The sequence below is a fragment of the Callospermophilus lateralis genome, chromosome 15 (assembly GCF_048772815.1).
Source record: "Callospermophilus lateralis isolate mCalLat2 chromosome 15, mCalLat2.hap1, whole genome shotgun sequence".
NCBI lineage: Eukaryota > Metazoa > Chordata > Mammalia > Rodentia > Sciuridae > Callospermophilus > Callospermophilus lateralis.
In genome coordinates this window covers 22,496,579-22,524,214 of record NC_135319.1, presented here as the reverse complement: position 1 = coordinate 22,524,214, position 27,636 = coordinate 22,496,579, and the positions used below count along the sequence as shown (strand labels likewise).

Sequence of the window (27,636 nt, the reverse complement as noted above, 5' to 3'; positions counted from 1 at the left end):
CAAAAAGGCAAATCTAAACCTAATTTAATTAAAGTAAAATGATCAGAGAAATTCACATTGTTACACATTCAACAAGATAACTGGTTGGCCATAAAAAAAGAAAAACACAGGAGGCATTGCTTTAATTTTGTTAAAAAAAAAAAGTGCTTTTTTTAAAAAAAACATTTTTGAGACAAGAAAAAGAATTAGAATATGGACTACATGTAAGAGAATTTCATGTCAGTTATTCTTTTTTTTGTCAGGTGTGATGTTACAAAGACATGTTGGGACAAATGGGAGAAATCAGAATGTAGACTAGATATTATATTCCACTAAAGCATTTATATTAATCTCATAACTGTTAATGGCTTTTGATTACACAGAAATCCTTTAAAGAGATGTTTTATATTTAGGGGTAAAATGTCAAAATGACTATAACCTACTTAAAAGCAGTTCAGGAAAAAACTGTATAGAAAGGTTCAGATGCATATAATATTGGGCAAAATCCTAACAATTGTAGGTATGTGGGTGCTCTAATTCTTCAAACTGCTTCAAACACAAAAAGGGAACAATACTTCCCCTCTGGGCTTCAGATGAATTAGTAAACTGTCTCAGATCAACATTCCTTATTTTCCCTCCTGCTCACCGTTTTTTCTGCCCTTGCTTTGTTTTCATCTGTATGATTCACAGCAGCTTCTGGCAAAGCTGCTGCTTTTTCTTTGAACAGATCTCCTTCTTCATCATCGAAGATACTGGCAGTGGATTTGGTGGATTTGACTTTTTCTTTAAAAAAGATACCACAGCATAAAATGACACTAGCATCAAAATCCTATCATAATATTCACAAATTTTTTTGAAAAAAGTCTTTCCCTTCAAAGGATATACAAAAAAAGTCATGCTATTTCTTATATGTAGTTATACCTTGGCAATTTTCTTCATCCATCTTCCCCCCACTCTCTATTTTTTTTTTTTTTTTGCTAGGGAAGTGCTCCACCACTGAGCTACCACCTCAGTCCCATTGTCTTGGTATTTCTCAAAGAGCACAACAGTAGCACAAATGAAACCCTGGGCAGTTAGTTTAACCATCCAAAAGAGAAGCCTGAAGAAAGAAACATCATTTAAATAAGTCACCAAGTCCACACCATTCTAAGAATCTACTTTTTAAAAATACAACTACACAGAAACAGATAAAAACAAACCCTGAAATGCCCCGGAACTCTACCTGCCCACCCAAACAAGACAGACATCAGAAATAGTTTGCAATATGTGCTGCTAAATTCCCAAAAGTTAATATAATAACTTTAGATATTAACAAGACTACAAATGAATTATAAGATAATCTGAGCAATGTGCCCTACCTTTTGCATTTGCCACTTAATGTACCTAGAAAATCTTCCCAAGTCCATGTGCACAAACTTTGTTCTCTGAACTCCACTTAACGGAACAACCACAGCTTACACTACTGGGTGGTTTCCAACCTTTCATTCCCATGAGCACTGTTGCACTGAATGAGGCATGGGTCACTGAAATGAGGGTACTGACTCATGAGTGTCCTGACAGTCATCTGTCAAGGAATGTGGCAACAACTTTTTTGTGGTGCCAAACCAGTTCTCAAAGATGTCCATTGAGTGAGGGACCTCAGACTATTGTCATTTCATTAACTGTCATTTCAGGCTATGGGTCTGGGTGTGTTATGCACCTGCCTGCACTCTTTCTAAAAGAGCTAGACTATCATTTCTCCTCATGTTTTTGCTTCTATCCCTACTTCCTACACCTGACACTGGAAAAGGAGAGTTAGTCCAGATGGTCTGCTTCAAAATACATTCTGAACTCATCTATTCCTTATACCCCCTTTCTTTTTTCAAATTGTTAAAAGTATGTACACCTTAGTCATCTTTCTTTTCTGGCAAAGCCATTGAATCCTGCTCCTCCAAGTGTGACCTACAGAGTAGTGAACTCTGCCTACCAGGGAACTTGTTGGAAATGTAGATTCTCTCAGGCCCCATCTTAAGACCCATTCATTCAAAAACTTCACTTTAACAAAAGCCCCTGGGAGATTAACCTGTACATTAATGAACAAACAACTTAAGAGGAAAGACTTTATGAACACACTTATTTAAATTTGGAAGAAGAAAAGGGAGAACCAAAGTGGACAAAGAGCTAAAGTCCTGTTATTCTTGGATACTTGAGTTTTTAGCAGAAAAGAGAAACTGGGACTAAATGACTAGTGTACAATACTCTGTTCATATAATTTACTAAAGGTTGCTGGAAGAACATATAATTAAAACTTAGTAATTCCAAAGGTCAGAATTATAATTTTTTAGCAGAAATTATAGGGGAAAAGATTTCAGCTCTGAATAAGGAGGACAATAATTAGTTTCTGGAGCAGAAAAGATTGGTCCATTAAACAGAGACCTCCAAGTTTGCACAACTTTTTTAAGTATAGATAAGACAATCACAAAAACGCTTGAGAAGAGATTCTGGAACTGAAGACACACAGAACTAGGGAGCTATGTCCGTTTTAGGTCAACATACTTTCTCTAACTTCAGAAACAGGTACCTGTCTTGGAAGGTTTGCTGCAGGATGCTGCAAAAAAGTCATCTTCATCATCATCATCATCGAAGAGGCCAGCAGGAGCTGGGAGGTATGAGGTCTTCCCTGGAGTGGGCTGCTCAGGCTTCTGGGACTCTTTCAATGATGGAGCAGAGGTGGCCCCAAATACATCAGTGTCCCCTGGGGGGTGGAAAGACAAGACAGCCACAACTGAGAGCCAGGGGAGCCTCCTGAAAAAAACCAATACTATCCACCAAGAAGTATTAGCTTCAGTTTATACACAAAACATAAACAAAGATAAATAACCTCTATTTCTTACTGCTTGGGATCATACCACAATGCAGAATGACCTGGGCAAACACACAAAAAAGTCCAAGGCCACAGACTGTTTTGTTTTTGTTGTTTTGGTGTGGTGCTCGGGATCATGTGCATGCTATGCAAGCACTCTACCACTGAGATATCCCCTCAATCCCCCAGGCGACTGATTCTAAGAGAATATGAGCTAAAGTCAGAAAACAACCTCTTTCAACATGCTGTTCAATGCCCTCTGAAGCTTCCAGGTACCTCTTATTCTCCAGTCATGCCCTAGAAAATTACAGCTTAAAAAAAAAAAATGACAAAACATTAATTGTATACTTATTTAAAAAACAAACACCATGTTACCTAAAAACACAGACACAGCTCCTGCTGGGATTCTCTTTCCAGGTTTGGTGGATGAAGACTCTAGATAAAGAAAGGGACAATCACTTCACAAAGAAAATAACTTTCCTAACTGTTAAACTCACCTTTCCTGAATCATGCGCAACATGACACATACCTAAATAGGAAACCTGTTGAAACTAATTTTTCCTAAGTAAACCATTTAAAAATTCTTGGGTATTTTTCTTCTCTAACAATGCCAAGAGTTCTCCCTGAGGACTGATATAGTCCAGCTGTCATTTCTGGGGATTGTCATATGTCTACAGTCAAACAGCAGTAGTGGGGACAACTAGGGGAGGCAGGGACAAAGCAACCAGGTCCCGCAAAATAATTCTAACTCTACCTATTCCAGCTTGATGAGCTGAACAAGTAAAAAGGAATAGTACCAAGTGTGAGACATCAATGAAAAAAAAGTGAAGACAATAACCGCAAAGAAGTTATGACATAAGTCAGTCATCAGGAGACAAAAGGTGGAAAACAGAACCCAAAGGACAGTGAGCTGATGTCAGGATTCCAACCCTGAGGAAATGTTGTCTGGAAGATCAAGTTGCTTAAAACAACTAATTCCCAAGAACTACCTCAAATCTAATAAAACTACAGGTATAAAAAAAAATTAGAAACTTTTCAAAAACTCGAAACATGGGCTGGGGATATAGCTCAGTATTAGAACACTTGTCTAGCATATGGAGGCCTGGGTTCAATCTCCAGTATTAAAAAAAAAAAAAGAAACCCACTCTACACAGATGATTCTGATGCACAAGAGCTGGGGAATTATTGATGGCCAACTTATATGCAGAATATTAAAAGTGCTTCTTTGAATTTAACTTCTTTAAGTTAAAGATATCATAAACACTACTACAGAGTACTTTTCCTTTTTGTAAATTCTCTCCCAAGAAAAAGGCAAATCTGCATTTTAGTTTACAGATGTAGTGTTTTTTCTAAGAAATGAATGAGTGAAATCAAACTGTTTTCAATTGGGCCAAGAAAAAAACAACAGCTTTCAGCTCTTCAAAGAAACAACTTTGGGCATTTCATCTCCTTACAGGAAAGAAATGGTTGTGAAACCCCCACAAGGAAAACGCAGAGTAGGTCCAACCTCAGCTTACCTTCATTAACGGGGGCTTGAGGTTGCTGATCCCGGGGGGCTTCCCTGAAGAGGTCACTCTAGTTGTAGTAGGTATGTGACAAAGAATTTTAAAATGTAAAGGTAAATATAGCTGCATTTAAAGATTTCTAAGGAAAAGTACCCTCTAATTCAAAACTATATATGTACTGTTCTGACAGAAAATCAGTCATCAAGTGAAGACTATTGCAAAATAGAACCTTAAGTAATTTGGGCCTGCTCATGAATTAAATACAAAGATCAAATAAGGTAAGAAATAATCACCTATCTGACCAAGTAAATCCTTCACTATTAATACTCACTCTCACATTCTCTCCTCACCTACCAAAGGACAGTAGGAAATAGTATTTCTCACTCTATGATTCTGAAATATGTCCCCAAATAGGAAAATAGAAGGAACTTCCAAATGAAAAGCTATTTTTCTCCTACTAAAAGAACAAAGTATATTTCTTCCTTGTGAACCCATAACAAATAGCTATAGGAAACATTACTGAGTACTGCTCACAAACCTCCTCTTCCTCATCATCATCAACTCACCTCCTCCTCCTCATCATCATCAAAAAGTCCTTGTCCTCCACTGAACAGTCCGCCTCTAGAACCAAATGGTGAGAAGTCTTCATCTGTCAACTTGGGGGGTGCAAATAAGTTATCTTCTTCATCTAGCAAGCAGAAATGTTGTGCAACAAGAGTTAAAGTGTGTTTGGAACCCAAATTCCTGGGGCTGCCTCTACAACATCCACAACACTGGAATGGAATTTTATCATATCTAACCAGGAGTAGCTGAAGGCACACTTGCAGATTTCATACAAAAACCTATTAAACAGTTCACTGAGTCCCTCAAAAGGGTCGTGGGGCTCTCATTCTCAAGTTGGTAAATGTCCAGAGCACAGTCAATTCTTCAGGAAATCCTCCTAGACACATTTACTTTGAAGTGAGAACACAGCTCAATTGTCACATTCAAGACCCATCTCCCCAAGAATCTAGGGAAAAGCAGGCTGAAGAAAGAGATCTACAGATGGACATAGCAACAAGATGAATATACATAATGGACATTACTACAAAATACAAAGGGCCTGCTATAGTCTTTACTGAAAATGCTAGCAAACAGTCAGATAATGGCCTCTATAAAAATTTAATAATTCAAATGTTCACAGACATTTTGCTCCACATCCACCCCTCACCCCAGGACCCCAAAACATGATCTTTGATTGTTTTTGGTTTTTGGTTTTAATATTTTTTTTACTTGTAGTTGGACACAATACCTTTATTTTATTTATTTATTTTTATGTGGTGCTAAGGATTGAACCCAGGGCCTCACACATGCTAGACGAGCGTTCTACTGCTGAGCCACAAACCCAGCCACAAGTAGTTTTGAAAAAGAGTTCACTTGTCAGCATCTAAAGCAACACTTTATAAATGATATATAAACAATATTCCTGAGTCAAAAAGGCTCCTTAAATAATCAAATTGAAGGGAAAGACCTACCATCCGAAGGTGTTCTCCTTTCCTTCTTCTCTTTTAATGTCTTCCGGGATTTTGCTTCTCCTATGGATAAGATTTGAATATTTTTATTTTAATAAGACATAGTCCATCCTTAGTTTTTGTGTGTGTATTTTTTCTCTCTACATACTATATGATATTCACTCTCTCTCTCTTTCTCTCTGATTGTCTATATGTCTGTCATCCTCATGACTCAGGCTAAAGACAGACATTCAACTTCATATCTCAGCTCCAACGGAGTACTTAACCCAATGCCTTACACACAGAAGGCACTCAAGAGAGTCACCTTTGTATGTCAAAAGGTTGCTGCTTATATGCCAAGATCATCTTCATATCAGGACTGTACTTTTTCAAGAAATCATTCTGATATCCTATTAAATAACTACAATATACTACATAGTGTATTTTCTTATTTAGTCAATATATAGGAGTAAACGTTTAGTCAGGAACTCAATCTGGTGCTCACAGTCCTCTGGAATACCCATTAATTCCCTGGAATTGCATGCAAAATCTTATATACAAATGCACATGTTCATTTTTCTTCCAAGGTTCACAGTGTTCCATTATCAAAAGTGGTCTCTGAATCAAAAACAGAATAAGAACTACAATGTAATTTGAAAGGAAACTCTACCCTCAGTGAAGTCAGCAGAGGTTCCCACACGTTATTTACCACCCCCATTAACTATCCTCTAAGGCTCACCTATTTGCTCCTCTTCTAGTCGGTTAGAGGCATCCCCTTTGATCCTAGCTGCCAGCTCATCGGCAAATGACGTAGGTCTTTTCTATGGACAGAAGAGAACAAAAGAATTACTCTTATAATAGATAACTTTTGGTCACCACAAAATTACACATATCAACACATGCAAAGAAACTCTATCAAAGAAAAAAGTTTAACTAGATGAATTTAAACATATGTACACTATGGAGATAACACAAAGAACGTGATTCATAATAGTGTTCCTTCAAAAGGAGATATCTGCTCTTTATTACCTTATTTTTTTACTAGCACACTTTAATACCTGAAAAATCTAAACAAGAAAATTAATCATAAGATGCTTGGTAGGTGACGAAAGAGCTTTAAGTCTTAAAACTATAGAACTGAATGTATTCTGAATGATCTGACCTGTAAAACTGTAACATTGAAAGAAGATGACAATTGTATGGCAAGTGGGGATGCTCACCATTGTTTTCACCAAAGTGTAAATGCAATTACAAATATGACACAAAAGATGACTACAAATGTAAGTGAGTAGACAAGGACTGAGTCATGGGCACCATTTCTAAAATCTGGCCAAGTGACAGCAGCTACAATCTTTCTTACTAGTCTAGTATTTTCTTCAATATCTTCAATATCTTCCTCTTCCTTCTCAGAGTCAGCAAAAAGGTCACCATCCTCCTCTTCCTCTTCATCACTCATTTGTGCAGTGTGCTAAGTGTAAAACACCAGATTTGAACTATTAGTCACAAATCATCAGGCTCAAAAAGAGATAGTCTCGTGGCTTAGGGTTGTGGCTCAGCCTTAGAGCACTCCCCTAATACGTGTGGGACCCTCAGTTCAATCCTCAGCATCACATATAAATAAATAAAGGTACTGTGTCCATCTACAACTAAAAACATTGAAAAAAAAAAAAGAGACAGAGAGATACTGTCACTTAGTTTTGCATTTCTCCCTTCACAAAAGGAATAACTAATAGATATATTGATAACAATGATAGTAATGTAGCAAACAAACAATGAAGCAGAAAGTATATGTGGCAGAACAAATAATACACAAGAATTAATTAGAATACAAATAAAGAAATTACTTTTTTGGGGGGGGGGACAATACTGGGAATTAAATCCAGGGACACTTTTCCACTAAGCTACATCCCCCCAGCATTTTAATTTATTTTATGACAGGGTTTCACTAAGATACCCAGACATACCTTGACCTTGCTATCCTTCTACCTGCTGAGTAGCTGGGATTACAGGTGTGTGCCAACATGCCTAGCTAGAAATTACTCTTTCAATAAGGATGTAATAGCAAGAACATACAACTGAAATATGAAATATTCAAGAAGTTCATCAAAAGAGAAATAAATAAAACAATGTCTTATTTTAATAAAAACACTAGGTAATAGTAAAAAGAAATAAACTATAACAACTAAAGAGCCATCCAAGTAGACCAAGTAAAAAAGTGGAGAATGACAAATCCAGCCTAATACCCTGCCCCACTGTACTGTACCATTTCTAAGAATTCAAATGTATTTGCAGAATACATTTCATTATAAAAGCAATAGAAAAGACTTAGAAAGGCACACTGCCAGATCATAATATCAGCTGCCTCTGAGGAGTATGAAAAGACAATGATGGTGGGCTTAAATACAACCTTATTTGTTGAATTCTAATTTTTAATTTTTCCAAAGGTACCTAGTATGTCTAATTTGTACAATCTTTAAAAAGTTTTTTTTGTTGTTGTTTTCTTTTACTGTTTAAGTCACTAAGAGAATTGTCAGCACTATGCCAAAAGAATTTTATTACCTAATTTAATCCTTAAAACCATGAGATTAGCTATGGCACACAAAACCAGTCTAACTCAATAAAAACAGATGGGAATTCAGTGTTTTTTAAACACTGTATTGTACTGTTTGAAAAACTGTTTGTATTTATAAATATTAACAGCAAATTTCATAGAAAAAAAGTATCTTCTGACATTAGACTGCTTATTAAAACTATAGAGACCAACCATATTTCTGAATACAACCTGGAAAATAGAAGTACCAATCAAAAAGTACAAAATGCTTCATTAGATTTCCCTTACCAGGTGTCAACCTACTTTACATACAGAGATATGAAAAATTGTGGTATATGTGTAACAAGAATTGTAATGCAAAAAAAAAGTACATGTATAAAAACATGAATTGGCGTGAACATACTTTATATACAAAGATATGAAAAATTGTGCTCTATGTGTGTAATAAGAATTGTAATGCATTCTGCTGTCGTGTATTTAAAAAAATTTAAAAAAAAAAAAGATTTCCCTTATTACCATATATCAGCATGTTTAAAAACATAGAAGAGGCTGGAGATATAGTTTAGTAGTAGAGTGATATGTATAAGTGTGAAGTTCAATCCCCACTACTGGAAAACACAAACACACACACTTACACACACGTAAGTTTAAAAAGCAAATTACAAAGACTATTCAAAATGACAAGGAAAAGCCGGGCACGGAGGTACATGCCTGTAATCCCAGCAACTTGGGAGGCTGAGGCAGGAGGATCAGGAGTTCAAAGTCAGCCTCAGCAAAAGTGGGCACTAAGCAACTCAGTGGGACCCTGCTCTAAATAAAACACAAAATAGGTCTGGGGATGTGGCTCCGTGGTGGAGGGCCCCTGAGTTCAATCCCTGGTACTCCCCACAAAAATCTGACACGGAAAACATATTGACATAAAAGAACAAAGAATAAAATATGCATGTTACAAAAAGAATATGCCCTTTGATAGATAAACAAAAATTAAGATAACTGTGCTAAGACAGTAGGAAAGATTATATTCATCTTGTGAACATTAATGTCTCAAGATTTTAAAATGAGAAGAGGACTCATAGTTCAGTTTGGATAATGGGGTATTCTTTTTATAGGATCTTTTTCAAAATTTCTTTATTTTTCTTATGGAAAATGAAATCATAAAGCAAAATTGGGAAAAAATACAAAGAGAGTAGTTAGCATAAATACAAAGGAAAATTAGTTGTAAAACATGAAAAAAAAATCCTCACTTTGTCATAAATGTTTCAAAAGTAATTTTAGTATATACGCAACACTTCAATTAAAATTTAGAAGTAAATATCATCAGATGTATAAATATCCCACCATTACAAATAATTACAGTGCACCAATAAAAGAATTATGAAAAAAACAGAAATAAAGTCACTTCAATACATGAGCCTTGGGCTAGGGATCTGGCTAAAGCGGTAGCGTGCTCGCCTGGCATGCATGCGGCCCGGGTTCAATCCTCAACACCACATACAAACAAAGATGTTGTGTCCGCCAAAAACTAAAAAATAAATATTAAAAAATTCTCTCTCTCTCTCTCTCTCTCTCTCTCTCTCTTAAAAAAAAAAAAATACATGAGCCTTACCTGGTTTTGATCATTGTCACTATGATTGGCAAAATCATCATCGGACTCCTAGTGGGGGGGGGAAATAACTTTGTTGTTTACAAAGACTTTACTTAGAAGCACAGAAATGATTTCAGGTCGAAGACTGGGGAAAGTTTAGCAAAGGAAAAGCTCTGACACTCAATCTCTCATACTGACCACTTGCCACCATAAGTATCAAGATGCAAATAAGGTGGATAGTTGACAATTATTATGAAAAGTCCTATCAGCTAATGTAATTTTTGTGGTCCAGTGAAATACCTCTAAACATTTGTTCTTGGCATCTGTACTTTACATTCTAACCTTTGGATTCAAAGTAAGAGCTACACATTTAATTGACTAAATTTTCAAAAGCTGGTGTGTTATTTTACATTTTGGATCCACTTTCTATACTCCCTCTAGGTAGAATAACTACTTCATCAGGACCAAGAAGGGAACATAAACAATTTAGTAAAGAGCTGTATCAACAGGTTAAAAAAAAAAAAAAGATTCAGTGAATAACTATCTATTGTAGCAAGGCTGCTTAAAGAAAAGTCACTTCTTACTGCTAGGTTTTTTGTTTGGAAGGCTGAAAGAAGGATGGTTGGGAGGGAGACTAGAGAAGGCAGTATGGATGAGAAGACAAGAATGTGTACACAAAATGGTGTCCTTTTGGAAATCTGATACTAAGGACCATCCTTCAAAGTTTCTCTGCCCTTTGCAAAAATGAATACTCCATCTAAGAATAACTCAAGACTCTAGACACTAGATCAGGGAGTCAGACTACATGCTATAAATACAAAAATGCTAGAGAATGCTTTAAAGCATCCTCTCATCTATAAAGTTTTGTAGTTAAAACATGTTAAATGTAGATTTTTTTTCTGCTAGGATTATACAGAAAAAATACATTCAAAGACTTTATCATAATTGGAGATTTCACCAAAATATCTAAGCTGCCTCCTCAAAATAAATGGGAAGAAAAGGAATTTGGCAAGGTGGGAGGGAAAATAAGGATAAAAGAGATTCAAGCAGTGCTGTTTCTAACACAAGACAAAAAGAAAATCTAACACTAAGGATAAAACTTCAGAGTATGGCCGGGCATGGTGGTATACACCTACAGTACCAGATACTCAGGAGGCTGAGGCAGGAAAATCATTTGCACAAAGGGGTTTGAGACCAGTGTAGGCAAGCATAGCCAGACTAGTCACAAAAAAAGAACAAAACAAACAAACAAAAAAAACAGATCACCACCAATTCACAAAAATGTTTTGTACTTAGCTGGCTGAGCACATCCTAAGTTTCATGCTTACCGTGACCCAATCATAGCAAACAGTCCTTACCTCTTCTTTCTCTTCTTCACTGTCTACAATACTGCCACGATCACTGCCTACAGAACCCTCTGTTGAGAAGAAGATAAGGGTTAGCACTAACATGCATAAGAAAATGTCCTTAGTGTCCTTCCTCAAAATCACAAACAATAGCATGAAAGCTATCTATACCCACTAACTGTAATTAAAATTATCTTTATTACATTAAGAATAGAAAATGTATATAGTCTCAAAGTATCTTACCACAAAAAAGAAAAAAAATATTCATAAACTGGCTGGTATTCTTCAAAGGTGTCAAGGTCATGAAAAGCAAAGAAAGCTGAGCAAATATATCAGACTAAAAGATGACTAGAGAGATTTGACAACTAAATGCTGTAGAGGATCCTGGATTGAGGCCTGGACCAGAAAAAGATGGTAAAAGATATCAATGGACAAATGGCAAAATCTAACCATGACTGAAGATCAGGTAACAGTATTGTGTTCAATAAAACTTTCTGATTTTGGTTATTATACTAGAGCTATATGAAAGAATGTCCTTGTACTCAGAAAACAGAGAGAAACATTTAGGAGTAACAGGGCACAATGTCTCTAGTAGGTTCAGGAAAAAAAAAAGTATATATATATATATATATATATATATATAGAGAGAGAGAGAGAGAGAGAGAGAGAGAGAGAGCGCGCGCGCGCGCGAGAGAGAGCGCGCACGAGCAAGCGAGCGCGCGCAGGCAAGATCAAACAAATGTGGGCTGGGGATGTGGCTCAGGTGGTAGCGAGCTCGCCTGGCATGCGTGCGGCCCGGGTTCGATCCTCAGCACCACATACCAACAAAGATGTTGTGCCCGCCGATAACTAAAAAATAAATATTGAAATTCTCTCTGTCTCTACCTCTCTCTACCCTTCTCTCTTAAAAAAAAGATCAAACAAATGTGGTAAAATGTTAACTGACAAACCTGGGAAAAGGGCATATATGTGAGTTCTCTGCACTATTCTTATAACATTAATGTAAGCTCTCAAATTCTTTTAAAATTAAAAGATACAAATGTTAAAAGTAACAAGACTAGTTGGTGAAGAAAAGTACCTTCACTAGATAGCTCTCCAAGTCCTACATCTTCCTGTTCCATGAATAGCTTTGACCCAATGAGATAAGGTAAAGGACGATCAATGTACAGATCCTACAAGAAGTGAAAGGGAACAGCCATTAAACACTTATGTTGAAAAATAAAATCAAGTGTTTCACTGGACATCCAATTCCATCTGACTAACCCAAACAAGCTGCCTAATAAAAGCAGAGAATAAGAAACACCACAGAATTTGAAAAGAAGAAAAATCACTGGTTTTAAAAATGTCAAATTCTAGGTAAAGATGGCAAATAAAGTTGAATCCTCCCCAAGCACCTCATTAACAAAATGGAAAAACCCTGCAAAAAGTTTACCATCAGTAACCAAATGAGGAAAAGGATACGATCTCATAGTAAAATGTGAAAAAGGAGGACCAAGGAAAGAAACTTCTGGGGAGCTTTGATGAGTCCTACCCCAGCCTTCCTCCTCTAGTTAGCCAAAAAAAAAATGCATTTGTGTATGTGAACTCCAATTCAAATCTCACCTCTGCATTTGGTTATTTCCTCAGCATGCTTCTTTCCAAATTTAGGGCTATTACTTATGATTCTCAAAATGTATTTTTTTTTTTTTATGTATAAAAGCAGTATAAAGCAGTCCTGGTAAGTCAAAACGCTTTAAATATGTAAATGTATGTTATATTTTAATTTATAAGGCACTTAGTGCCACAAATATTCTCTCAAAATCAATATGGCAACCTACTCTGAAAATCACTGTGAGTGTATATTTTAGATGTTCTTAGTACAAAAGGTTACTATGTGAGGTATGTGTCAATTAATTAGCTCAATTAAGTCATTCCACAATATATAAATACTTCAAAACAATATGTTGTACAAGATAAATACATATAAAATTCTGTCAATTAAAAATAAGTAAAACTTCTGAAGTTTAAAAAAAAAAAAACCCAACTCAAATCTCATCTTCACCTTAACATCCCAGTCAGAGGTCAATTCCCTCTCAGAGCACTTATGATGGGTACTCATGTAAATACCTCCTTTCTCCCACCAGAACGTAATGAGCACCTTAGAGCAGAAGCCACACTTTGCTTGCACCTCCCACCCTGGCAAGCAGCCTTTTATCTCTTAAGTGATCAATGCTTGTTTTTAAAGCAAGTCTTTCTGATGAGTTCAATGTAAGTAACACACTCACTTTCTACAGATGGAGTCTATGTCATACTAGTCCTGTGCCCAAGTAAAGACCCCAAGACATCAGTAAATGTGGTACAACATTAAGTACCTGAATCAAATGTCTTTACCTTAGGTTCAAGGATCAGTTCCACCCTCTCATTAGCATCATCTTCTTCAGAGTCTGAGTTGCCTGCTTTTATGTCAAGTTGCTCAAATGCACTGTCCAATACTTGCAAACCATAGTTCACAGCCTCCTGGACTTTAGGAATTAGATCTACTTCTTTCTGTTCCCTGGTCTTCTCCTATAAACAAAATACTATTCAGTGTGAATGTTTAATGTATTTATATCACCATAAGAAAATACTGTTAATGTTCTCTAAAGCCTAGCCTCATGTGAAAAATAAAAATCTAAATTAAAAATGTTAACAAAATTCAAGATTCTGACTAATGCCTTAACTCTCAAGTTTGCAACTTTCTGGACATGCATCAAACCACCTAAGATCCCGGAGTTCTAGGCTTTCCATCTACAACCAAGTTCAAATACTGGATGATGGTTCAGTTAATAAGTTGTGTGAAAGTACCCTAACAATTAATGGCATGTCACTTCCCCACTGCTAGAGGAATACAGGGCCTAGGTTTTCAGATTCACCCCATGAGTATATTCCTTAGTTAATGGTCCCTTGGCCAATTTTAGGAGCTAAAATTTAGACAGAAACACTCTAGACTGAGATGTCACTTTTCAATTATAGTTTAAAAGAATTTTAAATGAGTAATTACCATTGATTTATAAATTTGCTTCACATCAAGGAAAGGTCAGTTTCATCTCTACTATATATCACACAGAACAATGCTTTCCCTCAAAACAAGTCTGTCCATATCGCCAACCTGCTGAAACTTTTCCACAGGTCTCTACTTCTTACAACAGCTCTCAATGGCAGTCCCCTTGTACAGAGCACATGTGTTATCAGTTATGAGAAATATTAAAAAAATATTTAATAATTTTCTCTTCTCAAAATATTAACTCTAGAAGGAACCAAACCATACAGCGCGGTTTTGAAGGCCAAAGGAGAAAACCCTATGAGTATTTTTTATCTTTTACCTCAAGTATTGAAGTCTCTGTACTGAGTCTGTGAAAACATGTTCATGAAACATACAGTGCTTTTTCTTGTTTATATTTGCAGTGCTGGGGATTACACCTAGGGCTTCATGCATGCTAAGCTAGTGCTCTACCACCGAGGTATACCTCCTTCCCCTGTGGCTTTTAGAAAATTGTTCACTAAATACCCATTTTTCATATTTAATGGCTGACTTGGTATAACCAAATACTATTTCACTTAAATGGTTAGCAAGTCCTTGAGTACCATTAGAAATAAAATATCTTGATTATCCTAAAAATCCTGGGAATAGTCAGACTGTAGCTAGTTTGTAATATCCTCTTATAATCTAACAGCTTCACCTGCTACAAGCAATAGTTACTGACAAAGCACTAACCTTTTCAAGTGATTTACATTTTCTGAGTAAGCTAGAGCTCCCTGAAAGCTACTCCCATAATAAACGTTCCCCCACTCCCCTGTACCTTCCCGGGTGGGAGACAAGAAGCAGCAACTCAGCCAGAGTACTAGGAAATAAGTATGGCCCAGAACCTCTTAGTGCCAATAATACCTTCAGTGAGACCAGGCAGGAAGAATGTTTATGCACTTCTGTTACTATGAAGCCACAGGAAATAAGGCAGGAACCACTGCTCCTTGGCCTTTGGGCCTATTTTCTGAAGTCCTCCAGCAACCAGTTCCTTCCTCTTTGCTTGGCACCAGTTAATTTATATGTGTAAATGTCAATGTATGTATGTATGTTTATGTGACTGCAAAAGCAGGCTTTCACATAATTCTGGCCTGAAATACCAGACACATCATCAACTCTGAACTCCGGCTCATGGCATTCCCTTGCTGAAAAGACCCACCCACCACCTCAAAATATGGCCCTTCTTTCTTCCTCCAGCCAAAGTCTCATCCTTCCTATCTCTACCCACCAGTACTTCCTCTTCTGAACTTCCAAAACAGTTAAGCCACACAGCTTAGAAACTCTAGGTCCTGTGGTCACCAGTACTATAACCTCTTGAGAGAAAGTATCCTAAGTTAACGGCCACCTGCAGTATTACTACAGAGTCAGTAACTGTTCACTGTGCAATTCCTATTCTCTATACTAACAACTCCTATAGCAGTCAAGAAGCACTCAATTGTGGGCAGACTAGACCAATATTTATCTTATTAACATTTTGATCAAAGCAATCATGAGAGATAGAGAAACTCAGTCTTCAAATAACTCACCTATGTAATATTGTACTTTAGAGGTGGCAAATTTGGGCTGGGGATGTAGCTCAGTGGTAGAGCACATGCCTGAAGTCCTAGATTTGATCCCTAGCACCACCAAAAAAAAAAAAAAAAAAAAATAGGCCAACTCCTAACCCATGGCCTAGTTCTGCAAATGTAAGAATAAATTCTACATTTTTAAAAGGCTGGAAGAGAAAGAGGAAAAAGAGGAGAAGGAGAAAAAAAGGAGAGGAGGAAGGGGAAGAAAAGAGACAGACAACTAAGTGGCTTATAAAACCTCCATATTTGCTACTGCCATTTACAGAAAAGGTTTGCTGATCTCTGCTCTATTTTTATACCAGAATTCAGGAATTCAATCTACATATTACTTAATATGCTAAGTTTCGGAAACAAATAAAAAAGCTCATTTGGGCTACCTTTCAAGAGAAATCTCTCCCACTTCCCCAGTATCCTTCCCCATACTAGATATCTAACAAATCTCTATCAATCTTCTACTCTAAGCTGGGAACTTAATCAAAGAGTTTTAAAAAGTACCTGTTCTGTTTTTTCTGCCTCAATCTTGAGCACTGGCTCCTCCACTTCTTCATCGTACACACGCTAAATATGAAAGCAAATTCAGTTTTAAAAGGTCAAAACATTATTTAAAATAAATTGTAATATAAGAATTCAATATACAGTAACAAAAAGACAAAGATGAGGAAGGAAATGGTTATCAACAATGGCTGGAGCCACTACCAATGGGTCATAGACAAACAGCAAAGAACAATCATCAATTTACACAATTTAAAAAAATGACAAAAAAAAATAAAGTAAGTTCAACTAAATGGTTGACTATAGTAGTAAAAACAGTAAGAAATCAGTTTTTGCACCCTTCTGTTTCACCAGACACACAATGCTGATGGGCGGTGATTAGGTACTCTCTCCAAAGCAACTGAGAATGACAACTGGAATAACTTAAAAACTAAGTAACAAGATCTTTAACATGTAGAGCAATAGATATGGTAAAGTTAAAATTTCTTTTCATCCTGTTGTTTAAAATGCCAATAAATGTTTATTATTCCACATACATGAGAGCAGAGAGATAAAATCAACCAATGACTTGCCAGAAGGCTGGGTATATAAATGACGTTTATTGCATGGCCAGGCAAGAATCTCTTTTCCAAGACAAATAGATTACTTTGCCAACTCACTGTGATTTCCTTTTTTTATTAAACTTTTCTTTTAACCACCAAAGTACAGCATAATTAAGGATAGATACTCAACTGGTAAAGTTTATGCAAATATTCCAAAATATAAAAAACTCAAATTTGAGAAACTTGAGAGATGATGAAAAAAAGTCAATAAATATAAGATGATGAAAATGTTCTGGAATTTGTTGTCCATGGTTATAAAACTTTATGAATAAACTAAAAGCCTCTGAACTACATACACTTAAGAAGAATGAATCTCGTGGTATATGAATTAACTCCATTCCTACCCCAACCTAACCCTTGGAATAACCAACTTCAACTTTGAGCACATGCTCCTGTTTCCTAAGGTCCTTAAACACAGACTAATGCACACATTCAGTTTACCTACCCTTCTTGTTTTTAAATAAAAACACACTTATGCTATAGATTTCTTTGCCTCATCTTTCACTTAACTTTCTTGTAAACTACATTGTAGGTCAATATATATAGATTTGATTCAAACCTTTCAATTAGTCAAAAGCTTTCCACTGGTGAATATTAATATTTCCCAAGTTTGCTATTGTAAACAAAGCTGCTCTAAACACACACACACACACACACACACACACACACTTTCCTAGGCAATAATTATTTCTATAGGCTTCTCAAAATAGCATTGCCAAATAAAAAGAGAAAACTTTTCTAATCTTAACAGCATTTCTAGATTACTGTGCATGAATGTGTCACAAGTCACTGTCACCACCAGTATACCCATCTATATATATCCCAAGCCTTTGGCAGCAGTGGATACTGCCCATCTTTTAAAAAATAACCTACCAATCTGATCAAATAACATTGATTTTAAATGTAACCTCTGACCCAAAATTCTATTTCTTAAATCAATTACTATGCAATTCCAATCAAATGTTTATAGGATTTTCTGTGGAATGAAATAGTAATACAAACTACATTTTGAGGTCTCAAACTTACATGGCAAGTTAGAAAGTTGAAGAGAAATATGACAATTATGAATAAAGTTGTGGGGAATTGCTGTATTGTGATGGATTAGAAATCTGTGATATTTAGGATAATTTTACTAGCATACAGCAGAGAAAATCAGAAAGGCCTCAATTATTCGAAAGCCTGATTTTATAGTCACATAAACACATACATTCATTCACATAAATCAACATGATAATAACAACTACACAATAAAGGTTGTCTATACAAAAGAAAAATGGAATTGCTAATACTATACATATATGTACTCACACATACCCACTCAAGATAGTTTCTCCAGTTATAAAAAATTAAAAGGCTGGGATACAAAAAAGTCCTCACCCAAAATGTTTAGCTCTCATGAGAAAAAGGGGGTAGATTGGTATCTTTGAAGCAAAATGGCAAAATATTAAGATCTATTAGCCAATGCTAGGTGCTGTATATTCTTAACATTTGTGGTTGTCTGTATTTTTTATATAAATAGTTCATTAAAATCTGATATTGGATGATTGTTAAATAAATTATGATAACCATAGAAGGGAGTAGGAATAAAAATTAAGTCCACAAAAGTCTCAAAGATGTGTTAAAATGTTCATAAGTTAACATTAAAAAAATCAGGCTGCAAATGCACACACAGTCATCTAGAACAGGTCAAAGTTGAAACAAATAAAAGACTAGAAAGGCTGGGGGTGGTGGCACAGGCCTGCCTGAAATCCCAGGATCACAAGTTCAAAGCCAGCCTTGGCAATTTAGAGAGGCCCTAAACAACTCAGGGACACCCTGCCTCAAAATAAAAAAATAAAAAGGGCTGGGGATCTGGCTCAGTGGTTAAGCACCCCAGGGTTTAATCTCCAGTTTAAAAAAAAAAAAAAAAACCCAAAAAAAAAAACATTACACTTAGAAATACATCAAAATGCTCAAAGGTTGATTAATCTGGGTTGGTGGAATTATAACTAATCTTCTTTTATAGATTTATCTTCTGTAAGCTATTGTCTGCCTGGAAATGCATTTACAATATACATGACAAAATATTGGCAGGGTCCCCTCCATCTGATGAAATTTCAGATAATTTTTCTTTTTCTTACTTTTCTTTCCTATATCTTTCTTTATTCTTTTTTTTCCCTTGATGGTTAAAAAGAACATCTATTTTTATAACAAGTCAAATTTGCTATAATGTCACTATAGAGGAAACACAACACTGTAATTTAAAACTTTTTCTTATTTATACAAAGATATATAAGATTTCAGTGATCATAATTAAATTAGCCCAGAGGTGCTTAACCACTGAGCAACATCCCCAGCTTTTTATATTTTATTTAGAGAAAGGGTCTCATAGTTGTTTAGGGCCTTGCTAAGTTGCTAAGGCAGGCTTTGAACTCATAATCCTCGTGCCTCAGGGTCCTGAGACACTGGGATAATGTAAAATTTTTTTCAGTTATCTTTTCAGATTACTTAAATTTCCTACAATTAATTGCTTAAATAATTCCGGATTCTAGACTATGAAGAAAGAATACAGAAAAATATGAATTCAATTTATATGCTGATTTTTTTCACTGCTCCTCTGGATCAAAATTTTCTTACTCTTAATTCTAACTTTATTTTTATTATTCCCCCATCTGTTTTCCTTTTCTTCCCACATTTTTTATTGGTGTATTATAGTTGTACATAAACATAGGATTTGTTGTTACATATTTGTACATACACACAATATAACAACATAATGTGGTCAATATCACTCCCCAGCCCTTCCCCTCTCCCTCCCCGCTCCCACCCTCTGATCCCTTTCCTCTTTTTTCTTGGGGTGCTTGGGATGGAAACCAAGATCTTGTGTGTGCTAGGCCAGTACTTTACCACTGGGCCACATTCAAAGCCCTAATTTTTTTTAACCCCTAACTGCTTCATAAAAATCAGAAATTGAGCCAGGCATGATGGCTCATGCCGGGGCTGTAATCCCAGAGGCTCAGGAGGCTGAGGCAGGAGGATTGTGAGTTCTAAGCCAGCCTCAGCATTGGTGAGGCATTTAGCAACTCAGTGAGACCCTTCTCTGAATAAAAAACAAATTGGGCTGGGGATGTGGCTCAGTGGTTGAATGTCCCTAAGTTCAATCCCCAGTACCAATAAATAAATAAATAAAATCAGAAATTGGTAATTTTCAGACAGAAACAGAAAAATTAAATCTTAAAATGAGACTTTAATTAAGACAGAGGTTACTTCAAAATTTAAATACCAAGAACAGCACCAATACCCTATTTTTTCCCCTGTCACTAAAACTAGCTTACAAGACATAAAAAAAACAATGAGTAAAGACCTAAAACTTGGGATCTTTTGAGCACAAGCAGTCTATGCATCTCAAGTACTTGGTACACAGCAAATAATCAATGCCAATTTCCTTCACCCTTCCCAGGCTGAACTCACAGTTTTATGTGCTTTGTGGCCATTTTACAATCAGATAGCATACCCAGAACTGTTAGGTATCTTTGGTATTTCCCCTCTAGGAGATGTTCCTCAACTGGGAAGAGAGAATAAAAGGTGAAAGTAGGACCATGGAAAACTGAAACAACCAGGTATTTTTTTTAACAGATGCGTAGTTTAGGTATTAGGTGTCCGCAAGAATGTTTAGAGGTGAAATGATTGGGTTTTAAGAGTTTTAACCTAATCAGTGCATTAATCCCCTCATAGGGATTAACTAGGTGATAACATAATGGTAGGGTATGGCTGGAGGAGGTGGGTCACTGAAGTGTACCTTTGGAGGTGAATATTTTGACATCAGTGTGAGAACTCTCTCTCTGCTTCTTGGTGGCCATGTCCTGACCTACATTCCTCCACCACATTCTCCTGCCTCACCTTGAGCCCAGAGCAATGGATCCAGTCTTCTATGGAATGAGACCTCTGAAAACATAAGCCTCAAAGTAAACTTTCCTTCTCTAACTGTTCTTGTCAGGTCTTTTGGTCACATCAGCAAAAAAGCTAACTAAAATAGATTATACACAAACCTTGTTTCTTTCATTTGTTTATTCATTCAAATATTATGAATATTCAAATATTCATAAGAATCCCTATGTATCAGGCTTGTGATGAGCCCTACTAATATAACATTTAGCAAGGGAGTTCAGCTCATAAGATACCATCAATAACATTAAAATTAGGATTATTGGAAGTCTGTGATGCTTGAAAAGCTTTTATCCAGGGGATATGCCTAGAACAGAGGGTCAAAGAAGACGTAATAATTGAGCCAAGAAGTGGAACACAGATATCAATCAAAGGACAGAGGCACATGGATGATTGTAAGCCAAGGCCTGATGGTAACATGGCACTGGGTACCTTCAAGAAATAAAAGGTTGCAGCATCAAAAGCAAGGGATATCATCATTTAAAATAAGACAGGTCCAGAAGGCAGCCCATAAGGAAGTTTGGGGCAATAAGGCTCTGAGACATGCATTGGCCTAATTGCTGAGTTTCAGTAACCACATCTATTTCCTCAAAAGAAAGGGTGAAAAGGAGGGGGGAAAAATGACTCCAAAAACAGCATTTATAAATTAACAGGAAGATGACCTGAAAAATTAATTTAGGTTTCATTTGGAACAGAAAATTTTAATTTTACAAATCTAAAAATTTTAAAACAATGGACTTTAAAAAATTCTCCTTTAAGATATCTTCTAAAAAAACAGAAGTCATTATAGGCAAATACATGCATGAAACTCCTAAACTGACAGATTAGTGAAACTTTAAGAATTAGAGCTGGTCTTCTGCAGACATTTAAGCAAAGTAGAAATAAGGCTACAGAAAATAAACACCATTTTTTTGAAGAAAATAATTGGGTCATCTTTTGATTAGACACTAAAACACTGGCCAGTGTTAATTAGCAAGAATCCTTCAGGGTTCCCTCTTGAGCCTTTATTAAAGGTACTAATTTTTCTTGCCCTAGAAAGTCTTGATGGTTCTCGTCCTAGAAAGTCCAGAATGTTTCACAAACTCTAAAGTGTAGTCTGCAAATGCACTGCTGTTTCTAAGGTTAATTAATAAAATACAGAAACCTATCAGACTCTGAATAAATGTTTCCAATGAACTACCACAAAACGAAATGGTACCACCATTCTATCCTGAATAGTAATATATAAGTAGTACAAAATATAAGGGTTGGGGGAAAAAAAAAAAAACACAATAGAAGCCAGATCACTGCCACAGGTATTATCAGCAAATAGACTTTTTTGAAGTTTTATTAAGCAGTAGCTGTTCCCTCAACATCATCAGCTGCCTGTCACAAATGCAAAGAACCTCTAACATGTTTTTAGGCATTACCGGAAGGTTAAGAAGCATTTACACTTGATAGTGACACCAAAAAGGAATCCTGACAGAACAACGGAGTGGAAGAGGCATAGGACATAACATTAAAGGAATGAAGAAATGGATGGAAAATAGAATCCACAAAAATAAACAGAAATAATGAACTGTAACCAAGACAAAACAAAACCACACACACAAAAAAAAATCCACAAAACCTATACCATGGAAAACTCTGAATCAAAGAAAACTTCAACAGAAAAGAAAAACTAGAGAAAAAGGAACACCTGAAGACAGTGACTCAGAAAATAAACATTTGAGGGACGGCGATGTGGCTCAAGCGGCAATGCGCTCGCCAGGTGTGGGGCGCTGGGTTGGATCCTCAGCACCACATAAAAGTAAAATAAAGATGTTGTGTCCACTGAAAACTGAAAAATAAATATTAAAAAATTCTCTCTCTCTCTCTCTCTCTCTCTCTCTATCTCTCAAAAAAAAAAGTTTAAAAAAAAAAAAAAGAAAAGAAACTTATGATACTCCTCACCCCTTCTCCCCACAAAAGACTCATCCGGTACCAATCCAGGACTAGGCTGGTATAGGAATGTCAAGTATAAAAGAAAAGCTTCTAAATATATTTCCTTGCTCAGTCTAGAGCTGTAACATTGACTGAAAGAAGTGCTGAGCACCTGATATAGCAAAAAAGGTACACAAAGAAAGTAATGACAATAATTAGAAGGACAAATTCGGCATTATGAAAAAGTGACTGGGCAGTGTTCACCAGGAAAGTGAGTCAGCTTCTAGGCTGACTGTTACTACTATTACTATTATTAAGGTTTCGTGTCCAGGGCCTCATGCATGTTAAACAAGTGCTATACCACTGAGCCACATGCTTGGCCCATTAAGCTGACTCTTCTTTTTTTTTTTTTTAATATTTAGTTTTTAGTTGTAGTTGCATTTTAGTTTAGTTGGACACAATACCTTTATTTTATTTATTTATTTTTATGTGGTGCTGAGGATTGAACCAAGGGCCTTGCATGTGCTAGGCAAGTGCTCGACTGTTGAACCACAACTCCAGCCCTTATCTGCCTCGTTTAGTCAAAGAATGCTCAGAACCAAGCAAGGACATTCAGTGTAGAAAATAACTAGAGGCCGAGCACTTCTAATCCAAAAATCTAAAATCCAAAACTTTTTGAGCACTGTAATGACCCTCAAAAAATTCTGGATTTTAGCACATTTCAGAATAGGGATGCTAACCTGATAGTCTATGCAAATATCCCAAAATCTAGAAAACCCTGAAACCTGAAATACATGTAATCCTAAGCATTCCAGACAAGGAAGTTTGAATGCCATTATATTTCAAACTCATGAGTTTGCCATTAAGAAAAATAGCTGGCAAAGAGATTTCTAATACCTTTATGAAGATCTTTATTCCTATATAGTTCCCCAAAAAAAGGTTAGAAGTAGCATTTCAACCTGAGCTACTGAAATATGCACAAATACACACTGCATAAGTTGCCTGCATGGCATTACTGCTATTGTTTTAATCCTAATTGAAGGACTTTTATAATCTTGCAATTTTGAAAATCTTTTCGATTGTGTCACATTCAATGATTGCAGGAGATAGTCTATTTTAATAATTATCTTTTCACAAATTAACAATCTCTGAGAAACAGATAAGCTTAGCTAAGCTTCATCTCTTAACAGTCTCCCCTTTATTCCACTTGGCTCCACAGACACCTACATCCTCCTTTTCATTCTAGAATTATACTATTTACCAAGATAAAATTTCTAAGTTATCTGTATTCCTAATATCTGACAGAAACTGAATATATAGACCAAAATCACTTGTGGTTTTGGTGAAATTCAGTAACCTGTTTGTAGCTATACTTACAGAATGTGCCATATTGGACCTTGAGTATTACACAACTTAGCACAACTGTCATCTGCTCTGAAAACTGAAAAAGGATAGAAAGACTAGAAAATAAGGACATTTTATCATTAGATTTCTTTTGAAGATGTGGAAAAAGACCCAAACTTTACTAATAAAAAAAGCAGGCAATACTCCTAAAGAAAGAAGCTTCAGTAACCCATAACCACTGTTCACCAAAGTTTAGGAGGGTATCTAAAATTACAATAGCTCTTGCTCCCCAAAAAGGTATTATTTATAAGCATTATATAAACAACTCACATTCTCAATGAACTGGGTATTGGACAGCATAAGGAAATCATTGAAGACATTATGCAAGCGACAATCAGTGGCTTTAGTCTCCCGAATTAGTCCATCCACTTGTTTCTTGATTTCATGGGTCCGAGAGATAGTCTGTTGTGAGAATTCCTGTAGAAACTGTAGTAGCTATTTTCAAAATAAACACAGTAGTATCAATATTATGTGCATCTACTCTGTTTGCCAAAACGAAAAAGAACCCACAACCTTTCACTTCTGTGTGTTGAAACGTAAAGGAATGATGCTTTTGAAAGACCTTGAAGCATTAAAAAAAAAAAAAAAAAAAAAAACATTAAGATAGCTCATCAAAGAAGTGAGGCAATGGACATTTGCTATCCCATTTCTGGAGGAATTTTAAAGTCCCGTTTGGTTGTCATTCTACAGGGATCACTGACGAAGCATAACAAAACACTCAATCCAAAAATCCTATTCATGTGGGACTCTGGAATTACAACTGACCTTTCTGGGTTCCAAGACTTAAGGGTGTCACTCAAGGATATTCATATAGAGGCTTGTCTCTTGCCCCACTCAGTCCAGATCTCAACCCAGAATAAAGCCATAGCAATCCCTCAGCACCGCAGAAACGCATCTGCCTAATTGGAAGCAACTGCGTGCACCGCAGGAGCCCAACGAAGGAAGACAAACCCTCATCTAGGCTTTAGTCCGAATTCTGGATGGGTTGAACCCACTGATTTGCCCTTCTCCTTCGGACCTGGGGATTGTCATGGTTGGGTTGTCAAGGGCAAGGAGCAGAGAGCAGGCAGCGGGACAGCCTAGGTGCAGAAGAACAGGGACTCCAGTTCCCCGGCCTGTGCTTCACCCAGTGCGCCCGTCTTCCCCTCGCGTCCCCAGGGCCCGCCTCTCACTCCCGCATCAGCGGCCAGCGACCAGCTCTGGCTGCTCCTGCGGATCTCCTCCACCGACCAGGGCCGCTCCCACACGGGCTCGGAGGTCGGAGCCCGCTCCTGGTCTGGGGTCGTCCGGTTCATCTGTAGCAGGAAGGACGAGAAAAGAGGCTGAGCCTGGCGGTAGAGGCCACCCCAGGGCAGCCCTACCCGGACCTGCCGCCCTCACCATCTCGGCCGGCGTCTCTGCGGGCTCCACAGGGGCAATGCCTGCCCTGGTGGAGAACCTCAGAGTTCCGGAAGCGAACCCCTGCAGCGCGACCCAGAAGGGGTGGAGGTGGATCACGTGACTGTGTGTCACATGACAGGGCCCACACGTGAACGGATGTGCGACGCAGCCGGAAGGAAGCTGGGCAGGGGGTTCCAAGGAAAATTAGGCAGGCTCCATTAGGCAAAGGCGGAGATACTGAGGGCTGGGTGGACGCCAGGGGGCGCAAAAGAGGTGGGGCTGGAGCTCTCTAGTGGCGGCCAGGGTCAGGGCATCATTCCTGCTGCCAGCCTGGCAAGTGGAGAGGAGGGGTCCCAAGGAAGCTTGTGGAGCAACCAGCCTGGGGATTTTAAATGCTGAGTGATGTAGATGCAGGAGAAAACTTCAGTAATAGAGCTGTGCCTGTTCACTTGCTACAAATCCACTGTCTGTGTGATGAACCCAGCCTAATTCCGTCTTAAGATCGGAGCCATCTCATCAAAAAGTCATTAAAAAATCATTTCTGTTTTCTGTAAAATACTAGGATTTCTATTTGGCCTGGCCATATTTTGATGTTTTAAACTTGCTTGGAATTCCTGCCAGTACCTGCTTTCCCTGACCAGATAACAACCCTCTCTAAAACCTCAGTGGCACCTCATAAATCCTGGCTCCCTATGAACCGATAACAACTCCCTCTGAAACCTCAGCAGTGTCTCATAAATTCTGATGTTGAGCTCTGAATCTATTCCCTACCTTGAAATGTTAAGCCACGTAGATCATTAGCCTGCTGTCTGCCTTTGTATTAGGCTTGTCAGAATCCTGTTAGCTATAAGTTCCCAAGACAGTGCCCCCACACACACACTTATAACTTTTTGTGCTATAAACCTTTTTCCTGGAGACCTGATCTCTAGCCTGGCTTAGGAAGAGACTGCCACTGGCCAGCTTTCTTTGTGTACCCAATATAGCTTGCTTTGATTTAAAATTGGAGTTGGTGGTCTTTTCTTTGCGGTTAGGGTTAGGGATGTGATGGTTAGGGTTAGTGATGGGTCTGGCATCCTTGCACTAAGTAAATGAAGAATCACTGGTCTATGTGGGCATCATCATGCTTCTGATGACATTCTCATTTTCAGCTCATTCTTTTGGTGTCTGCTTTATTCTTGGCATTGCCTTAAGACTCAAGGCCACATTTATGATAGGCAAAAATCCCATTTTGAACCATCCTCCAGTTACCAAGCTCCCTACTAGCACTCATTGAGCCAACTATTCAATTTCCACACTTATTTGAATTTTCCTCTGCTGAGTTGTTATTGAGCCAGACTAACTTACTTTTTAAAATAAATCTCAACTTCTGGAGCTGGGTATGTAGTTCAAGGGCAGAGCAATTTTGCCTAGTGTGCAAGGCCTAGGGTTTGATTCCCTACAACAGAAAACAACAAAAGAAGCACCACAAAGCAAACCAAAAACTAATTTTGTTTGTGTGTGCCCAAGGGTAGGTTATTTAACTTCTTTGAGTTTTCTTTCTCAGATTATTGAAATTGTACAGATTCTGCAGGGGTGGGATGATGTTTGTAAAACAACTAGCATTGTGCCTGGTATTTAGTGAGCATTCACCCTCAATCTTATCATTTCCCCATACAGTCCAATGCTTGGACTTTCTTTTGTAGTAACCTCAGCCTTTACCTTGTTGAGGACTTCCCAGATTACCCCAAGTGCAATTTAAATGACTTAAGTTATTTGCTATATGTTTATACAATATTTCTCCTAAAGTATCTCATTTAAATCTGCATGTTTAGAATGGCCCCACTTGCTTTAATGCTCTGCTGTTGTTGTTTGGATTCTTTAAAATTCTTTGACCAAAGGACCCACACACACACATTTTCATTTTGCACTGAGCACCACAAATTATGTAGATGATATTAAGTGGGAGTGGGTTTATTTGGGCTATCTTCCCTGGGTGAACCTAGGATGAAAAGTACTGAGGGATGGAATCACAAGCTATGGTCCCTGA

The 27,636-nt window shown here is 37.3% G+C and overlaps 1 protein-coding gene across 2 annotated transcripts in view; it reads right to left on the bottom strand.

Annotated features, from left to right (window-relative positions):
* Washc2a (WASH complex subunit 2A) overlaps positions 1-25,711 on the bottom strand; it is a 56,453-nt gene extending 30,742 nt beyond the window's left edge. For both annotated transcript variants that reach the window (XM_076835215.1, XM_076835216.1), the window contains exons 1-16: positions 25,611-25,711; positions 25,403-25,525; positions 24,501-24,665; positions 16,402-16,464; positions 13,669-13,842; positions 12,377-12,470; positions 11,311-11,369; positions 9,974-10,021; positions 7,177-7,284; positions 6,556-6,637; positions 5,841-5,900; positions 4,893-5,014; positions 4,339-4,396; positions 3,197-3,256; positions 2,540-2,713; positions 626-762 (exon numbers count right to left, since the gene is read on the bottom strand). In XM_076835215.1, the coding sequence (XP_076691330.1) occupies positions 626-762; positions 2,540-2,713; positions 3,197-3,256; positions 4,339-4,396; positions 4,893-5,014; positions 5,841-5,900; positions 6,556-6,637; positions 7,177-7,284; positions 9,974-10,021; positions 11,311-11,369; positions 12,377-12,470; positions 13,669-13,842; positions 16,402-16,464; positions 24,501-24,665; positions 25,403-25,525; positions 25,611-25,613 (1,530 nt within the window). In that variant the 5' untranslated portion in view covers positions 25,614-25,711. The remainder of the gene's footprint in view (positions 1-625; positions 763-2,539; positions 2,714-3,196; positions 3,257-4,338; positions 4,397-4,892; positions 5,015-5,840; positions 5,901-6,555; positions 6,638-7,176; positions 7,285-9,973; positions 10,022-11,310; positions 11,370-12,376; positions 12,471-13,668; positions 13,843-16,401; positions 16,465-24,500; positions 24,666-25,402; positions 25,526-25,610) is intronic.
* Positions 25,712-27,636: the final 1,925 nt, after the last annotated feature.